Source organism: Vanacampus margaritifer, chromosome 1 (assembly GCF_051991255.1).
Source record: "Vanacampus margaritifer isolate UIUO_Vmar chromosome 1, RoL_Vmar_1.0, whole genome shotgun sequence".
Taxonomy (NCBI): Eukaryota; Metazoa; Chordata; class Actinopteri; order Syngnathiformes; family Syngnathidae; genus Vanacampus; species Vanacampus margaritifer.
Window position 1 is genome coordinate 48733646 of NC_135432.1, and position 13343 is coordinate 48746988.

General features: G+C 37.5%; 1 protein-coding gene across 4 annotated transcripts; it reads left to right on the plus strand.

Annotated features, from left to right (window-relative positions):
* Positions 1 to 4653: 4653 nt before the first annotated feature.
* Positions 4654 to 11833, plus strand: LOC144062095 (calpain-8-like). 4 transcript variants are annotated; one of them, XM_077583058.1, is made up of 11 exons: positions 4654 to 4777; positions 4849 to 5061; positions 5194 to 5233; positions 8565 to 8622; positions 8696 to 8757; positions 8888 to 8956; positions 9497 to 9575; positions 10859 to 10975; positions 11051 to 11103; positions 11216 to 11276; positions 11573 to 11833. In XM_077583058.1, exons 2-10 carry the CDS (start codon positions 4928 to 4930, stop codon positions 11240 to 11242), a joined length of 639 nt encoding a protein of 212 aa, XP_077439184.1. In that variant the 5' UTR covers positions 4654 to 4777; positions 4849 to 4927; the 3' UTR covers positions 11243 to 11276; positions 11573 to 11833. The 4 variants fall into 4 exon arrangements, with proteins under 4 accessions (XP_077439184.1, XP_077439164.1, XP_077439192.1 ...); XM_077583038.1 differs by having other exon boundaries at positions 11598 to 11833; XM_077583066.1 differs by having other exon boundaries at positions 11603 to 11833.
* Positions 11834 to 13343: the final 1510 nt, after the last annotated feature.

A 13343-nucleotide genomic window follows, 5' to 3' on the forward strand; every position in this document is an offset into this window, starting at 1 on the left:
AGTAAAAATCTAGTGTTAATTATTTTTATTAGTTATTGGGTGTTAATGTGAGTGTTAGTTTGAACACGTGCAGTGAAGAAAAAGCTCTACGGGTTGAAAGCGCTTTATGAATAAAGATGACTTGACTTGACTTGGTGTAATTTCAGCGAGTCAAACTTATTGACTCCGGGATGAGTTACCTTATACATCCAGGCTCTTTTCTACTACAAGGCAGCTGCGTTTTATCCTGGATTTTAAAGCCAACTCTGGGTCTGGATTATTCAGTTTTATATGGTAAGGATGAGATTATACAGTTTTTGAATTATTTTGTTCACGAGTTAACATAGAAAAAGCGTGTGAGACATAAAACAAACAGTTTCTGGATTTTCATGAGTAGTGTAATTTATGTTCAATTATTTTTCTGTAAAACTTAAAACAAAGTGGATATTTTGCCGTACCGTCAATTCATATTTATTCGTGTCGAGTCGTGCGGTAAGAAAGAATTTTGCGGCAATGAACATGTACTATCTTGTGGCGTACTTGTTGGTGTTGCCCACCAAGTGCTAGGTACTCGGTCCAAGTCCCACTGTCTCCATTTGGGTTGGACAATAAAAGCTTGTCAAGAAGTAACACTAAAACTGTGAGAATTTAACACCGAAAAAGGAATGAAAATAATACTTTGTGGTTAAAAGTAACAACAAAACTGTGAGAAATTAACACAAAAACTTGTAAGTATTAAGAAATAACACTGACAATGTCAAAAATAACATTGATATGTGAACGTAGATAACATTTTAAAGTCTGAAAGTCGCTTTTATGTGTCAAATAATAACTCTATGTATGTTGTAATTCCACTCTACCAAAGAGTTAAATTTTTACACTTTTGGAAGTGTAAATTTAACTCGGAACTGGTGAGAACTATAATATAAACTCAGGGAAAGTGTTAAATTTAACACTATGGGAGTTAAATTTACACTTCCGAATTCACAGTATATTGCTGTAATCCTTCCTGTGAAAGTCGTGCAAAACTTATCCAATTATTTATAGTGAACTCACAGTGTTTTTTTTTTTTTTTTGCCGTGTGGAGATGGGGAATGCAAGGCTAGCTGAATTCAAAGTGAAGAGAGCCAGATTTCATGAAAAGGCTACTCTCCCTGTTCATTTTGAAGTTCAGTTCCCCCCTTGAATTTGAGAGAAAAAAAACATTTTATTTTTTAAATAAAAAAGGGTTCGGTTTATGTGCATTGGAAACTGATGGTTTTTAGTACCTCCACCAAGGTTAAGCAGTTATATAACAAAGGTACCATTTGAGTATGACAGTAGCAAGTTAACAAAATATTTTCTTCATTGCAAGTTTACTGCTGACGCTGGGCTTCGGTGGTCCGAACACTGAATCACACCAGTTCCTGTGTTTGTTTAAACTCAGCGGATGGCCAACTACAATGGCAGGAATTCCAGCCAGACACGCCTACTAGCCAGGTCAGTGAAAAGAGAGAAACATTCTTCATGCTTTATTTATTTTTTTACCTTATGCTCATAGCATATCCAGCACAATAATAATAATATGTTCTAGAATCATTTTTAAACATCCATCTGTCCATCCATTTCCTGAACCGCTTATTCCAGTTCCTAAATGAGTTTCTGTGTCAGGTTTAAAACAAACAAAGAAAAAGTCAAATGTGCTCATCTGTTGAAGCCAATCCCAACATGAAGTAAGCAAATGACAACAACGACACACTGTTGTTTCTTGAGAGCAGTGATGTGTGACTTAACAGTACACACAAAATATGTATTTCAATGGCAGATTCACAGCATGCTCTATTGGAAGTACTCCACCTTGAGTCACGCTTTCCCTGATCAGGGCTCCTAAATTAAATAAAACTGTTTTGCATTTTCATGAGGTTGAGCTTTGGACTTTCTTTGTTTGCGCTTTGTAATTGTGTCACAGGCCAACTCATACAAAATAGCAAACGCATACCCACCGACATGATGTCTTTCAAATTTTAGGAATATTGCGTATAGGAGAATAAAACGCAAAACCTGGAGAGGAATAAAATGCTATGATTCATTTAATAGACAAATGCATGGAATTTAATGCGCAATAATGTACTTTTATAAGAAAGATGAAGCCTTTGAGGAACTTAGGATGAATCGTTATGCAAACAAAAGAGTAGACATGATCACAATACATGAATGTTGTTTGCTGTTCTCAACTTTTCGTTGAGCGGTTGTTCAAACATTGTTGTAAATGATATCTGGTATGATGCATATAATATTTTTTTTGGCCCCATTTTTTGATTATGCTGCCATAAATCTTGCCTTCAACTTGTGTATATGGGTTTATGATGGTTGACCTCATACTTTGAAGTGAATCATTCACACACACAATGATCTCTATTCATTGGTACATGTAACAGTAGTGAAAGAGAAACCCCAAGACTTATGATAGCTGGGATTGTTCTAAACAAACAACACAAATTCACAGACTTTATTTTTAAAGCAGTTTCCCTAGATTGGCAATTAAATGTTTCAGATTTTTCAATTATTTCAGTGCAAATCTTATTTTAGTACTTTAGTTTTTTTCATTCAATTTGGATCAGTGTTTCCCATAGATTTGAAATCTATTTGGGTGGGTGGACTCCGGTGGGCTGGATGGTTCGGGTGGTTAGACAGTCTCAGTCCTGTTACTAAGGTAAAAGGTAAGGTACATTCCACTGATTGTCACACCCAACTAAGTGGGGGCGAAATTCGTTCTCCGCATTTGACCCATCCCCTGAGGGAGCGGTGAGCAGCAATGATTGCGCTCGGGAATCACACTGTGATCTAAGCCCCCAATTCCAACCCTTAATACTGAGTGTCAAGCAGGGACGCAATGGGTCCCATTTTTATAGTCTTTGGTATGACCCGGCCGGGGATTGAACCCACAACCTCCCAGTCTCAGGGTGGACAGTCTACCACTAGCCTCAATAACTTGACATTCACTTTGTATTTACCAGTACAGACAATAATGCCTTACAACATTTTAAGTGGAGACTTTGGAATCATGACGAGTCTACATTATCATCATCAGCAAGACACAATTGCACATCACTTAATGAATGCAAGATGACATTTTGCTTTCTTATGCCCCTTTAGAGAGTTTCTGGACTAATCCACAATACCGGATCAAGATCACTGATGAGAATTCTACGAAAACTGGACAAAATAATGTAGTGGTATCTCTCATTCAAAAGGCGGACAAAAGATACAGACGGTTGGTCAAGAATTTCACATCGGGTTCAATATATTTGAGGTACCGACAACATTGGCTTTTATTGTTTCTATTACACTCTGCTTTATCGACAAATTCCCCGTAGTTTATTTTATAGTTTAGCAGTGATGCAGCAGTTGCCTTGAATAATAATAAGATAATAAATACATTCACCATCTGCTGACAACCACGCTTCACATAAATTGACAATTTTTTTTTGGTTTTGTCAATAATTTATTGGAAGTGCCTTTTTAACAGGATTATTATTATTTTAACACCCTTCGCTCCCGGCTGTTTTATTGGATTTTGACTGATTTTGCAAGGTCCACAGAATATTCTGTTCTATTGCTATAAAATGTGGAACCTACCAAAAGAAAGATTAGAGTCTCTTCTTTCATCAGGATTTTTTTTTTTTAAATGTTTCTGTTTTGCAGCAATTAGCATTAGAATATAGTTTAATCATTATTCACAAACCCGTTGAAAACGCTGGCAAAAAGAGCTTGTTGTAACATGGCCCTGGTTGATCTCTTATACTCTGCTGCCACCTGCTGGCCGTTTTGTAATAACCACCATTGCTTTAAGCGACTTCTTCAGGTCAGAGGCTGCATCAAAGCCTTCTGAATGCTCTGGCATAAAAAACACACACAAAAAAAAGTTTGGGGGACCATGGCAGTATTTTGTCATGTTTTGGTTCTGTCATGCTTTGGTTTTGGTTTTGGTTCTGTCATGTTCAGTTTCTGCTTTCCTTGTGTGTTTTCCTTGTCTTGTTGATTGTGACCCTGCCCTTCCTTGTGTTGTCCAATCAGTGCCCTCAGCCACTTGTGTCTGGTCCAGGTGTGTCTTGTTGCGTCATTAGTGTTGGTGTATTTAGTCTGCTGTCTCTCCTCTGTCTGTGTTGGTGCATTGTGGTATGTATGTTTGTCCTCATGTCATGCTGCCTGTTTTCTGTTCCCTCTCTAGTTCAAGTTCAAGTTCATGTTTTGTTGCTGTCTGTTTTTTGTTCCCTCTTTTGTTCAAGTTCAAGTTCATGCTTTGTTTTATGTTTTTGAACTTTGGAAACCTTTTTGTTAATAGAAATTAAATCCCTTTTTTCTTTTTGGACTACACCCCTGCCTCCTTGCTCTGCCTTCCCGCATCTGGGTCCTAAAGCCCCCCGTTTTGACATATTTAAAAAAACAGCATTTTAATACATTTTTGGGAGCAAATGAGTTAATATTAATTTCTACAGTAAGCGCGACGCATGACTTAGACTTTGCGAGTACAAAGAGAAACTGCAACATCATAAACTACAAAAACTACTAATAAATACTACTGTATTTGTGTAGTGTGAGGAGCTTGGGCAGCCAGACCACCATTTCCCACTGCCATAGTGGCTCTCTATTAGCAACTGTAAACTGTAATTCCATAGCTTTAGAGATCGCTCAGGTTAAAGTTTAGGTTTGCTTTATAAGTCAAGCGATAATATTAATTTTAATAACAAATATTGTTTGTTTTTGTTGCTGTCAACATGAATGGCTATTCATGCTTCCCTATAAGGTGACTGAAAACGTGAGTATTCCGAAAATATGCATTATTATAAACATTTGCGGTTCATGAAGTTCTAAAATGACTATTTTCAGTACAAGCAACACAGGGGAAAGTTCCCAGCTGCATTCTTCAGTTGTCAGGCAGCTGTTGCCCAAAGTAAAATGCATTTGAATGGACGTGAGTGAGGTCATGGAGTTCATCTTGCTGAAACCTGCTGAATACGTCATCGTGGCTTCCACCTTCAATCCTAATGAGACCGCCTCCTTCATCCTGACCATCTACTCTAAAATGGAGATCTTCGGCTAGTATGCACACTCACTCGTCTTCTGCTTGCTTTACTCTTCACATCGTTGGGAGTCCACAAATTTGAAAGGAAAAGTCAATCACATATATTCATATGTGTTTGATTCTGTGTAACTTCTCGGCTCTCTTCACAGTGAAAATTCACAGGAGCACAAACATGAGCCACATAAAAAGGTAGCCCAAATTTCAGGATATTCAGTGTTTAATTATTAACCATAATTGATCATAAATGCTAGTTTGTCAAGTATTGTATTTTATGCTTGAACAATTCCCATTAAATGTTCTGCTACATTTTTCATCCCCAGGTCAAAAAGGTCCCAAATATAAAAGACGATGAACACAAGAAATTGTTTTTCACATCATCAGAAAACATTGCTTATTTCGTGCAAGTACAATTTGAGTACCGTCATTATCGCCCCATGCCAGGCTGTGTATAAAAGTGGGGTGTGTAGTCTCTCATTCTGTGTGTAAGGAATGCGGGGGACATGAGCAGCTCCCCAAGTCGCTCCCCAAATGACGTTGTTTATCAAAACTGCTCCGCTAAGAAAAAAGTTTTATATATATATATATATATATATATATATATATATGTATATGTATATGTATATGTATATGTATATATATATATATATATATATATATATATATATATATATATATATATATATGTATGTATGTATGTATGTATGTATATATATATGTATATATATATATGTATGTATGTATGTATGTATGTATGTATATATATATGTATATATATATATGTATATATGTATATATGTATATATGTATATATATATGTATATATATATATATATGTATATATATATATATATATATGTATATGTATATATATATATATATGTATATGTATATATATATATATATGTATATATATATGTATATGTATATATATATGTATATATATATGTATATATATATATGTATATATATATATATATGTATATATATGTATATATATGTATGTATATATATATATATGTATATATATATATATATATGTATATATGTATATATGTATATATGTATATATATATGTATATATGTATATGTATATATATGCTTTATATATTTAATTACAGATGTTTTTTTGTTTTTGTTATCAATCTAGTGGATGCGGTCTATTAATTATGGAAATTACAGTAAATGGTAAAAGTTTCAAATAGTTGGCTGTAGTTTATTTGTGTGTATTCCTATAACGAGTTACGTGGTGGAGTCACACTCTCATTCACCGAGGGAAATACTAAATATTTCAATAAATATATACAGTAGCTAAAAATAATAATATCTGAATATTACTGCTGTCAAGCAATTAAAATGTTTTAAGTGATTAACCACACAATTTTCAAAATTGTCTACTTCTGCTTCTACTTTTGCTTCCACTTTTCTTCAAAGCTTGTAACAGATTTACTTGAGTAAAGTCTTGGAATTAATGTAAAATCATCAAATAGAAAGTATATTTAGAATCAAAGACTCTTTTAATAGCTTTCTTTGATCCTTGAATAGAATTATTCTGTAAAATACAACAGTTAAAACAAAATGATCAAAATGGACTCAGCTTTACAAGACCATCTTTTTCTCATAGAAAAAAATTCTCAGAACTTCCCACTGAGATGATACGCCAAAGATGTACAACTAATGTGTTATTTGAATTTGGCTTTGTAAAGTGCGCAAATTACTTTCTCTCCAACAAGCCTAAAGTAAAATGGAAAGTCAAACTACCTATGTTCGATGTCCTGATTTTTTTTTAACACTTTAAATAATTTAAGTTATCTCCTGAGTTAACGCTTTAATGTAAATATTATATCTAAATAAATATTAAATACATATGGTGTACGAACCCCCCCTACTGGATAATCCCACTCCCTAGCCTAGTGATGGGAATATGAAGCTTCATGAAGCACTTGCAGTATAATAAAAAAAAAATGGGAAAAAAAGTTTAATGAAGCTTCATTTTTCCATCACTACCTCTGTACTCTCCACTCAGTTGTCAACTGAAGTTGAAGGTGATAATTAGGGATATTCCATACCACTTTTTTCAGACCGATACGATACTCAACTCTTAAGTCGTCACTGATATAGATACCACTAATACATAACACCCCCCCCCCCCCCGAAAAAAAACAGACAGATAATTTTAAAGAAATACCTTTAAATCACAATACAGACGCTCCCCAACTTACGTACGAGTTACGTTCCGAGCGATCGTTCGTAAGATGAATTTGTTCGTAAGTTGCTTCAGTGCTATATTTTGTATTATAATTTATGTTTAAAGAGAATACGTACAGTACTGTACTACGTATGTTAGAGAGAGAGAGCGAGAGACACACACAGTATGTACATGTACGTAATAAGATAAATAAAATGAAGTTTAACTTACTTTTGAAAGATGTACTCGATGCTTAAGGATTTGATGGAGGAGGAGGAGGAGGAGGAAGAGGAGGATTTTATATCATGAGAGGTTCTTCGTCGTCGCTGGAATGGGCTTCAAAAGTTACTTCCTCCTCCGTAACTTCAATGTAGGAAGAAGTTGAGGGTCGCCGAGAAGAAGATGTGGGTTGATGAGTATCTTCCTTGGAGGATTTACTAGAAACTGGCCGAAAGAAGCGATCTAACGACGATTGCACAGTTTTCTTCTTTTTTCATCATAAATGATGCGGTAGCACTGTATGGCATCATTCAATTGATTTGCAACCTTTGTGCAACGTTCAATATTTGGGTCTTGCTGCTCGAAGAGTGCGATGGCTTTATCTATGAGCGACAGGCATTTCTTCTTCTTCCCCCTCCTCGACATGTTGCTGAGCCTCCAATGCTGGGTGAGCTCTCACAGCGCCAAGCGTCGGTATTAGCGGTGGAAAGAAGCACTACAGTACTCGGAAAAAGGTGCGCAATAAAAAATCTAACTTACAGCATCTCTTTCCGAACATTTTTTGACATGTGCGTATGCGCGCAGACATGTTTGTATGTACCGTTGTTCGTAACACAAATGTTCGTAAGTAGGGGAGCGTCTGTATAGTATTTTTTCTAAATTGCATGAAATTAATTGCAATTTTCTGTTCCTCCAATTTCTCATTTCTAGTTCCTGACTGTAAAACGGCCACTAGAGTGCGCCCGATACTGGTATTGGCCACCGTCACGAGTACCGATACCTTAAAATAAGGCTTGTATCGTCACCAATAACCGATATCTGGTATTGTTGGTACTTGCTCATCCCTAGTGATACAAATGAGTATTAATGAATGCGCAAATGCAATTCTCATTTTCAATGTTTTTTTATTATTATTATTATTGTAATTATCTTTAATATTATTATTATTTTACCATCATTCACTGTTCACTGTATCAATTGATTACTGTGTGATCACTGTGTCCGGCAGTTGATATTATGGACTGAATTTGTGTGATTCAGCATCAAAGCCATCGGATGCAAAAAGCAGAAGTAGGTTTGGACTAATTTCTGCAATTGTTTTCATCATCTTTATAGTATGAAGAAGTGGATGTTGAGCAGCTCCAGATACTTCTTAACGAGAACATCCTCAAAGGTTTTAGGGATTTTTTTTGGGTGGTGAATTGTACTTTTTCTTCACAGTTTTGCTTTGAATTCTTTTTGTGTAGGGGACTTGAAATTTGGAGGTTTCAGCATTGATGCTTGTCGCAGTATGGTCGCACTGATGGATGTATCCTATTGCGATGTTTTGTGTGTATGATTGAGGTTATTTACAGCTCTCTTGATTGATAGGACTGATAAATTGGAATGACAGGTTCAAACAATGCTGCTTTCATTCTTTAATTTGAGGACATACAAAGACATCCATCACTGGGAGACTGAACAGTGAGGAATTTGTTCGACTGTGGAAGAAAGTGGTCACATACAAGGTAACGTGATCCTTTTATGCACCTATTTTGAAAGATACTAAATGAGGTGAGTCAGAAAATCTCTTTGACTTGTGTCCCAAAAATATATATTTCAATCATAAACTACAAACTACAAGTTTGTCTCTTCTTCAGTGTTAACCGTCTACAAAAACATCCTACAGCATTTACTTTGTTCAGTGAGTGACAAGAGGTGAGCATTTTGGCCATCGCCAGACTGGCCGGGCAACCTCCCAACTTAGCTACTCTGCATCCTGTGATTTTTTTTTCTTCATTCCAAATTCAAGGGGTCATCAAGGGGAGAAGATGGGGATCACATCAAAATGGCTGTGATGATTGAATTGTGGTGAATCCTGAAAAAATCTTTCCAGGAGTGCACACAGGCATGTCACAGAAGGCTGGGAACAACACTTGTAGTTTAGAGTTTGGATTGGAAATACATTCCATCTTTTGGGACACGAGTCCTGAAACCTTTCTGACAGACTTTCTGTATCCAAGGAGGATTTTTCTGGTCATAGTGTTTGTTTTTCTGGTTTTCCTCAGGACATTTTCTACCAGACTGATGTTTCACAAACTGGAAAACTGTCACTGAGTGAGCTGAGGAATGCGATAAGGGCTTCAGGTAGTCCACAAAACATTTTGCAACAACTTGCAAGAATAAAACATTCAGATACTAATCTCTCAACCAATCGCAAAAACAACCCTAGTGGGTGTGGACAACGCAAATGTGCATGTTTACGCTGCTGCACAACAGCAACGCACACGCCGTCTCGTACACGTTAGAACACGTTAGCTTAGCGGCTAGTTAGCATAACAAAGTCACGTCAACTATGAGGCGAGTTACCAGTCACGACTCACGGTAAAATAATCACCGCGGATAGTTTATTTTGGCAAACAATACGCGACCGCTTCAGTATTATCCAACCACTGTCTGTTTTTTTTTTCCATAAGGAGTGCATCTAATCATGAGTGCTCCAAACAACACAAGCTGTTTCTTTCCATGTCCTCCTCGCATGCTTGCTTATCCTCTTAACTTTAACGGCAACAGTTGTCCTGCACAATTTGGAAACGATTGTATTTTTTTGCACTATATCTGACCTCTTGTAACCAAAAAGCCTCCGCACGACGAGGCTCACTCCCACTTTGCCGACAGAGTTGGCTGCAGCTCACAGCCTCACACGCTCCGATATTTTCAAGGCCTCATTATACTTCGGAGTCAGGCTATGGCTATGTTACGGAGGAGCCGCGCTCGTGCGTTTGCCTTCTTCACACATGCGCATAACACATCACAATACACATCAGTTTCTGCTGCAGTTTCACTCCAAGTCGGGGTGTCGCTACGGCTGCTATTGGCTAGGACGCCACATAGTGGAGATTCCTCTGCATTTTACGGCTTCAAGTTAATGATTGCCGTTGATCACGTGATGTACGCCGGTCATTAACGCAAGAGCAAACGCAGAATTATAAACCTGGCTTATGCAGCAGCGAGCGACGCATGTACGTCCAAATACACACGAAGACGTATGATGTTGTGCATTACGTCATCACATCAATTTCGCGATATTTCAAGTTTTTATCACCCAAAAAAATGGTAGGTATGATGAAAAGGTATGATATGGAACACCCCTAATGATGTAGAAAAAGCTTAAATATTGCCTTTTTGAATTGCACACTGCAGCTGTAAAGAATCTAAATTCATCTCCAGAGTTAATGCTTTAATTTTGACAGCCCTAATTTATTTACATAGAGTTGCTGTTTTTTACCCCATTTTTTACGAATTCAACTCACACTCTGATGTAATCCAAAAAGGATTAGGACATATTTATGTTACAACTGCTCCCAAACACTTGCTTTGTTTACTCCCTATCTGAGAAAAGAAATCTAACAAAGGTGTTTTGTGTTTAGGGATGAAAGTGGGAGACGACATGCTAAATTTGATGGCTCTGCGTTATGGTGCTTCGTCCGGACACATGACTCTGGAGAGCTTCATCTGTCTGATCCTTCTCCTGGAATGCGTGAACAGTGTGTGAAGTACACATACAAAGAGAGTCCAGCACATTCAAGTCAAAGTGACATGTTCTCTGCATCTTTTAACAGAAATCTTCCAGAAATTGTCTGATGGAAACATGATGTATCTTCAAAAGTCAGAGGTAAAACACTACAAATTTGGGATAAACATTTTAACTGTTTTATTATTATTATTATTATTATCAAGTATGAATGTTTTTAGTAACACGATTTTCTCTCGCTCTTTCTCCCCAGTGGTTGTACATTTCCATGTATACTTAAGACAACAAACTCCGGAATTTGTAATAAATTCAAGGTATACATGAAACATGTCTATATTATAAGTACTTGATATGACACTAATTTTATAAGAAAACACAGTGAGCCTCAGACACTCATTCATTCAGTTTAAAAAACGGCAAACACACAGCTTTTACCCAAGATGCACAAAATATTGAAACTAGTCATTTATAAAACTAGGGATGTTCAATACCACTGTTTTTAGACTGATACCAAGTACTGATACCATTAGTACTTTTGGTGCATAAAAATTCTCCCTCAAAAAAACAATGGCAGATAATTTTAAAGAAAGACCTATATGTCCTTATGTAGCATTCCCATGTCATCTTTGTCTCAGTCCAGTAGTCCTAGTTTCCTTCAAGTCTTCGATTCTACAAAGTTGGTCACTCCTCCTTCCTGTCTCCAAGTTCTACAAAGTTCCGCCAAGCTTCCCAAGTGCCGCCTAGTTGCCCACAGTCAAGCCAGCCCTGGTCACAGGCAACCGGTCTCCACTTGCTCAGTCCAGTCATGGCAGCCAGTCATCTCTTACCCAGTTCAGTCATGGCGACCCATCTGCCCTCGTCTTCTCCAGTCCTCGTCAACTCCCCTGTCCCCTTTTGTTTCAATAAAGATTCTCTCTTTGTTCACAATTCCAGCCTCTCTGTTTCACCTCGCATTTGGGTTCACCCACATCCACGCAACCCTCATCAGGAAAGATACTGGTATTGTCCTCCTTTGCGAGCTCCGATATCTTGAAATAAGGCCTGGTATTGGCCCAATACTGATACCTGGCATTGGTACTCGCCCATCACCAATAAAAACAGTAATAATAAAAGTTAACTGATAATAACTTAAATTGGCCATTTGCTAATGAGTTGACTAACATCCTAAATAACCGTGAATGGACTGAATGTGTGATACATTCCTACTCAACGAGCAGATTGTGAGTATGCTGATTACGCACTCAGAAAATCCATCGAACCACTCACATTTCCTGGCTAAACTAAAACAGAGGTGTCTAAACTCTGGCCCGGAAGCTTATTGTGGCCCAATATCCATTTTAAGTGGCCCACAGCATACAGACGCTCCCCAACTTATGAACGAGTTACGTTCCGAGCGATCGTTCGTAAGGTAAATTTGTTCGTAAGTTGCTTCAGTGCTATATTTTGTATTATAATTTATGTTTAAAGAGAATACGTACAGTACTGTACTACGTATGTTAGAGAGAGAGAGCGAGAGACACACACAGTATGTACATGTACGTAATAAGATAAATAAAATGAAGTTTAACTTACTTTTGGAAGATGTACTCGATGCTTAAGGAGAGGAGGAGGACGAAGAGGAGGATTTTATATCATGAGAGGTTCTTCGTCGTCGCTGGAATGGGCTTCAAAAGTTACTTCCTCCTCCGTGACAGGCGTTTCTTCCTCCTTCTCCTCGACACGTTGCTGAGCCTGGGTGAGCTCTCACAGCGCCAAGCGTCGGTATTAGCGGCGGAAAGAAGCACTACAGTACTCGGAAAAAGGCGTGCAATACAAAATCAAATTTACAGCATCTCTTTCCGAACATTTTTTGACATGCGCGCATGCGCGCAGACATGTTCGTATGTACCGTTGTTCGTAACTCGAATGTTCGTAAGTAGGGGAGCGTCTGTATTCTTAAACAGACATTTGACAAGGCTATAAAAAAGAAGAAGAAGTATACTACTATCTCTTACACCTTTGAGTAAGTCACAGATTTGCTGAGAATCCATCAGACGGATGAGCTTGTATAGGGAAATTTGGGCAGGTCTTTTGCAAATTATAGCACCACAGGTGAATTCTTCCTCAACAAACGTGCAATGTTGCAAAGAAACCTGGCTGGTATGCACGTGTCATGAATCCAACGATGACTTTGCATACACGCTCAACTTGTGTGCGTATACAAACATTTCTATGTATTTATTAGTGAATGAGGCCCAATGTGAGCAGTTGTTGCGACTCTCAGTTTGCCCCATCAGGGCTCGCCACAGCGAATCACTGGCATGATTTGTTAAACATTGTTTTTACATCACGATGCCCGTCCCAACGCAGTGTCGCACCCTTTTTTTTTTTGCCCAGGCTTG

Coding starts and splice junctions, on each gene's coding strand:
- LOC144062095 (XM_077583058.1), top strand. CDS start 4,928: ATGGACGTGAGTGAGGTCATGGAGTTCATCTTGCTGAAACCTGCTGAA. Junction 5,062..5,193: donor AAAATGGAGATCTTCGGCTA/GTATGCACACTC, acceptor CTCTCTTCACAG/TGAAAATTCACAGGAGCACA. Junction 11,104..11,215: donor TGTATCTTCAAAAGTCAGAG/GTAAAACACTAC, acceptor CTTTCTCCCCAG/TGGTTGTACATTTCCATGTA.